The sequence below is a fragment of the Arachis stenosperma genome, chromosome 4, assembly GCF_014773155.1.
Source record: "Arachis stenosperma cultivar V10309 chromosome 4, arast.V10309.gnm1.PFL2, whole genome shotgun sequence".
Classification (NCBI taxonomy): domain Eukaryota; kingdom Viridiplantae; phylum Streptophyta; class Magnoliopsida; order Fabales; family Fabaceae; genus Arachis; species Arachis stenosperma.
In genome coordinates, this window is record NC_080380.1 from 16,504,837 (window position 1) to 16,510,836 (window position 6,000).

The 6,000-nt window shown below is 30.8% G+C and overlaps 1 protein-coding gene and 1 non-coding gene across 2 annotated transcripts; both read right to left on the reverse strand.

Annotated features, from left to right (window-relative positions):
• Nucleotides 1-2,169: 2,169 nt before the first annotated feature.
• TRNAT-UGU (transfer RNA threonine (anticodon UGU)) lies at nucleotides 2,170-2,241 on the reverse strand. The gene has a single exon. It is a non-coding gene; the product is annotated as a tRNA-Thr (tRNA).
• A 987-nt stretch (nucleotides 2,242-3,228) lies between these two features.
• On the reverse strand, nucleotides 3,229-5,217 carry LOC130974699 (probable N-acetyltransferase HLS1). Its single transcript, XM_057899558.1, has 3 exons — nucleotides 5,029-5,217; nucleotides 4,609-4,745; nucleotides 3,229-4,165 (listed from the first exon to the last, which is right to left on the reverse strand). The coding sequence occupies exons 1-3, from the start codon at nucleotides 5,215-5,217 to the stop codon at nucleotides 3,229-3,231; spliced, it is 1,263 nt and encodes a 420-aa protein (XP_057755541.1).
• Between the last annotated feature and the right edge of the window lie 783 nt (nucleotides 5,218-6,000).

Below are 6,000 nucleotides of genomic sequence, written 5' to 3' on the forward strand. Positions count from 1 at the left end.
TAAGCTAATCCAAATCTGACGAGCTTTTTGGCAAGTCCTAAAGCAATGGTCAATATCCTCTAGAGCAAGATAACATCTCTGACAAAAATCAGAAGTAGCAAGACCTCTTTGAAATCGGTAGCTAGCTGTGGGAACTCTGTTGTTGAGGCAAAGGCAGAACAGACACTTTATCTTTTCCGATATTCTCAAGCGCCAAAGCCAAAGCCAATTTTCATTATCATTCAAGCCAAATTTCTTTTCAATAGCCACTCATACCCGCTTTTAGTCGAGTATGTGAGAGTATTTGAGTTTGTCCAAAACCAACCTGTTTTATCTCCTGCTTGCTTGATAGGATCAAAGAGCATCAAATCAATTTAATTTCTTCCGGAATCATTGTGCAAAGCATATCTCACCGCCAATGTCCATGGTGCCAGACATCTTCTAGCTTCAAGAGAGAATCAGAAATGTGGACAAAAGGAACCAAAGGAGCTAGCATTCCAGATGGTCACCAAGCATGATACCAAAAGGATTGAGACATCCTGCCTATACACCATTCAAAACCATCACGAAACTTTTCGATTGTATTATAAATTGCTCGCCAAGTGCTTGAAACATTATTAGAAAAATTGGATGAAAAGCAAGAACCCCCAGATAAATATTTTGCCAACATAATCCTTACCCAAAGCTTATCTTTATTATGCAGTAATTGCCAAACAAATTTTTTCAATAAAGCAAAATTCACACATTGAGTATCTCTAATTCCCAAACCTCCATATTTTCTTGGAGTGACAACTTTGCTCCACTTGACCAAGCTTAAGCAATGCTCCCCCACCTTTTTCTTCCACAAGAATTGTCTAAGTACAGAATTAATCTTTTGACAAATTGAAGTAGGAAAAAGAGTCACTTGCATATGGTAAATAGATAGAGAAGAAGCAATAGATTTAATTAAGCAAAGCCTGCCTGCTCTGTTAAGGAGTCGACCTTTCCAACTAGCCAGCCTATTCTTGATCTTCTCTAAAGAGTTCGAAAAAACAGACCTAGCAACTCGAGGATGATTAAGGTTCACCCCAAGTATTTGCCTAGGTCACTAGCAAAAGGAATATGAGAAACACCAGACAACATTTCCTTCCTTCTATTAGAGATTTTTCTAAAACAAATAGTTTTGGATTTTTCAATGTTCACCTTCATACCTAAAGCTTTGCAGAACAACTCCAAGGTGTGTACGACATTCTGAACTTGATTTTTCTCCACTTTACAAGAAAGGAGGAGGTCATTGACAAACATCAAGTGAAAAACTCTAGGTCCTCCTCTAGAAACAGCCATACCATCCCAAATACTCTCGTCAACTTATTTGGAAATGAAGCACGCCAATCTCTCCATTCACAAAACAAATAAATAAGGAGAAATTGGATCTCCTTGTCTGAGTCCTCTGCGAAGTTGGAAGCTATTCAATCTATTCCTATTCTAGAGGATGGAAAGATTTAAGGTCTGAACACAACTCATTATAAGTCGAATAATTAGAAAAGGAAAGCCAAAAGATTGGGCTTTGGCCTTTAGTACAGATTGGTGGTAACTTCACGATAATAAAGTGAAAATTTAATTATTCTTGAATCAAAGTTGTGGGGTTTTCACATAATATAAGATATAAATTTAATAATAATTACTTAATTAGTTTTTTACTTTATTATTTTACAAATTTTTTTATTTTAGTGGATTTCTTTTTCATAATAGATTCTCTCAATCTGAAGATTATATATGCTTTTTATCATGTCTTGGTTTTTAGGCTTTACCATTGATTCAAAAGGTGAGATCAAATGAGATTCACAAAAATATTTAATGAACGGTGAAAATATATAAACATATAATATAATTCATTCTCCTTGTTAGACGATCTCTAAGTTAAAATTAGTGTCCACTATTTAGATTTTGCTCCAAACACTCTTAAAAACCGACTTTTGAATGAGAATAAAGCTGACTCAATACTATTAATTTGCATTCAGTTTCAGTTCCATATTTTTGGAGAGAAAATACTTGCAATGAGAAAAAAATATTGGTGAGAGTCAATATAATAATGGCATGTTTATGAGTTCAGCTTTTATTTTATCAAGTATCAACTTTAGGATCTGTGAATATTTCAGTTGTTAGACTAAAATGAACAACGTAATATGGAAGAAAAGTAATTTAAAAATTTGCCCCCATGCAGGATCGAACTACAGACCTTCAGTTTACAAAACTGACGCTCTACCACTGAGCTATAGGGGCACTTCTGGTTTAGTTATGTTACATTTTTTTATACATTAAAGAAAGTTTTCAAAATATTTCTTCAATAAGAGGAAAAATATTAGCATTTTAAATTTTTATATTTTAAAGAAAACATTTCTAATTTAGTTTTATTAAGGGCACTTTCTTTAAATGTTTAAAATAGAAAAAAAATATTGAAAATAAAAAAAAAGTTGATGATTGAGTTGTAACTACATTGTGTCATACAACAACGACGTTGTGGTCATAACGTCATGATAACCAGAGACGAAAATTTTGACATCACTACATACAAGCTGTTTCTGTGTGTGTTTTCACATATATTGACTTGATTGATTCAATTGATTTGAAACATCTTCGTGGCAGCATATATACAGTCAATAGGGCATAACTAAGTCTAAGGTATGGTTTATTGGTACATCTATTTTCAGCAATGATATTTTCATGTTATGAATTATTCAATGATATTAATGAATTTAAATTAAATATATAGATTATATTTAGATATGTTAATGCAAAGATATATAAAATGTCACAATAACAAATAAGAATATTCATTGATACATTCTTAATCCAATATATTTGGATATATTAATAAAACAATAACTAACTTTTTTCGGTCGATAATTAATCAATAATATATTTTTTCTTTAAATTTATCTTTTCCTCCTCTTAGTTTTTGCTTATTCATTATTTTGTAGGATTAAAGAAAATTAATTTCTTAACAAAATCGTGATTAGAAAATGATAATGACATATAAATTAAAAAGAAATAAATAGAGAAATAGGAAAACAATAAATTAAAAAGGCAGTAAATTAAAGATTTTAACCATCAATGTAATTTTTTTAGTTAAGCTAGCTACTAACAACTTAGATCATAATTGATAAGAGAGATCCTGAAGCTAAGATATAGAAGTTAAACCAATCTAATTTATTAGGTCAATTTAATAGTAGCTAGGCTTGAAATTGAAAGGGAAATACATACATAGCTCTAAAATTCTCTAGGATCAACAAAAACATTATTCCCTACATATCTCTTCATAGCCATTTCTTCATCCTTTCCATTGTTATGTCCAATTGATGAGAGTCTTTTTGTGTACCAAAGATCATCAATGCAAGACATAGAATTTGTCTGAGGAACATAATTTGCAAGTGGATCACCAAGCCCTAACTCAGTGATAACCACTCTACAATCTTTCATGCTTTCTCCCAACCTTGATGTGAACCTCCATATGAATTCCATGAGATTTCCAAGGTTATTTCCTTCTCCATGGAGCCCATATAGGAAGAGAAATCCAAAGGGTCTACTCAGTGATTCACTCACTAGAATTCTAAGACATGGGAAAATAATCTTCTCTCTTGCATGTTTCAGTGTTGTGTGAAGAAACCTTAGTGGATGATGATGAGAAGACTTCTTGATTTGAAGCTTATAAGATTCACAAGTATTCCATATGCTAAAAATTACCCATGATGATGATGTTGATCCAATTAGGGTTTGATTATTATTGGTAGGAATAAAATCTTCATTATTATCTACCATGTTTTGCAATTTGATGCAACCCTCATCTTTGTAATAACATACCCATGTTCCAAGACTAAGTTTCTCCTTGAGGATAGTGTCTATGTCCAATGGATACAATTCTTTGGTTTTCAAGATTCTTTTGTACAAGGAAATTGCTTGATCTATGTTCACCTTCTCTATTTTAATATCCCTTTCAGAAATATGCTTTGTTGGTAGGCTTGTGCTAGTGCTAGTTGGATGAACAAAAATGACAAGTGAGCTAAGACTCACATAGTTGCACTTAAGAGCAAATAGGGCTTTGGATGCTTCATTGTTCTTCTCTGTTGCTAGGTATGAATACTCCGCTCCATTTCTCACCATCCATTCTTCAAGTGAGGTAACAAGTTTTAATGCAACCCCTTTTCTCCTGCATATTTGAATGATAATTTAAATAATTTTTTTACCAACATGCACCATGACCTAATATATATATATTTTGTTGTTCAAGATATTTGTTTTGTTAAAGTTATTAAATAAATATATTGAAAATCTAAGGATGTATTTGATTTATGTTTTTAGTTTTATTTTTAACTTTAGTATTTTTTGTTTTCTGAATTTTGTAAAAAAAAGAAAGTAAACACAATAAAATTATATATTTTTACTTCCTATTTTCTCTTTTTTTTTTTGCAAAATTTTAAAAATAAAAAATACTGAAAATAAAAATTAAAAAAACGCAAACAAAAAACATCCCAAATTTCTTATTTTTCAATGAAAAGTTTTTATATTAATACGTTTAATAAGGGTTTTTAGCTAAATTGTTAAATTTATCCGATTAAAACCAAAGAAAGTGGATGTTAATTATATTATTACCTGTAAGTAGGAGAGACTCTAAGGCCTATGATGCAACCCATCTTCAAGAGTGAACCAGGACGAGTAGTAGTCCCAACATTCTTAATGCATCCTCTAACTACCCCTACAATCTCCTTGCTTTCAAGAAGTTCAGCTACCTGCATTTATAATAATTATTTATGAAGCAAATAATAAATAGTTTAGTTTAGTAGTATACTTTCAATCACGTGATATAAAATGCTTTGTAAACATAGGATATATAGGTTTTTTATCCTACTTTTAACTATATATATATAATAGATTACAAAGTATGGAACATAGATAATGTAAACTAAGTTGATTAATGGGTAGAAGAAAATTTTTTATTTTAATTTGGACAATAAATCAGCAGCGGAATTACATTAATTAAATGATGAAAAGATATTAGGTACATACACATACCAATATAACATGGATGGGGTAGAACCTAATCCTAGACAAAGGGTCACCCATCATGTTAGTGAAAATGGAGACCCCTTTTTTGGTCCCTATCTCACAGTTCCTTTCAAGCTTCTCCACCACCTTGACATCCCTTTTTTTATCAAATTCCCTAATAATAACAACCTTGCACTCGGTAGTGCTGTTAACCATTTTTTCCTCTATTGGCTAAATGATGTAAAATAGGGCGTGTGCATTCTATAAGAAGGTGAAGGAAAAGACTTTCTATTATGAGAGTTAGGTCTTTCTTGATTTGGATCTCACTCAAGTCTCAACCAATTCTCATTAAGTGCCATCATTGGTTCATTGCTTTTAATATTAACAGGGACATCATAAAATAAATAGGATATTTTTTTTAAAAAAAAAATAGAGATCGAATTAACTTTTAATGAGGAAGAAAGTATCATTTTTGTCCCAACATTTGGGATAAGTCCTATTTGTATTCTTAACGTTTAAATCGTCCTATTTGAATCCTAATGTTTATAAAAGTGATTCAATTTATCCTGACATCAATTATATTAACAAATCAGATTATATTTTTCAATTATTCTCACTTGGATGTATTCATTCTCAATTAGATCTCGTTTAGATGTGTTCGATTTTAATATTGTACCAACTATTTATGTTTAGGTTCAATTATGTCTCTAGAAAAGTAAATTATATAAATGTTGCAGGAATTAGTTTCAACTTTTGATGAGCTATTTTTTGGAGTGAATCATCGATTCTGTTACGTTATAGACATTTGTATTCTAATTTCAAAAAAAGATTTTTAAAACTCAAACTAAAGCTAATGATATATAATTGATGGCAGGATAATATTGAATCACCTTTACAAACGTTTGGGATATAAATAGGACGATTTAAATATTAAGAATACAAATAGAACTTACTCTAAATATTTGGGACAAAAATAATATTTTACTCTTTAATTAATTA

Excerpts from the sequence above, each read along its gene's own strand:
- LOC130974699 (XM_057899558.1), bottom strand. The coding sequence starts at position 5,217 with ATGGTTAACAGCACTACCGAGTGCAAGGTTGTTATTATTAGGGAATTT. Across the intron at positions 4,746-5,028 it reads ACCCCATCCATGTTATATTG|GTAGCTGAACTTCTTGAAAG; the intron begins GTATGTGTATGT and ends TTATAAATGCAG. Across the intron at positions 4,166-4,608 it reads AGAGTCTCTCCTACTTACAG|GAGAAAAGGGGTTGCATTAA; the intron begins GTAATAATATAA and ends TCAAATATGCAG.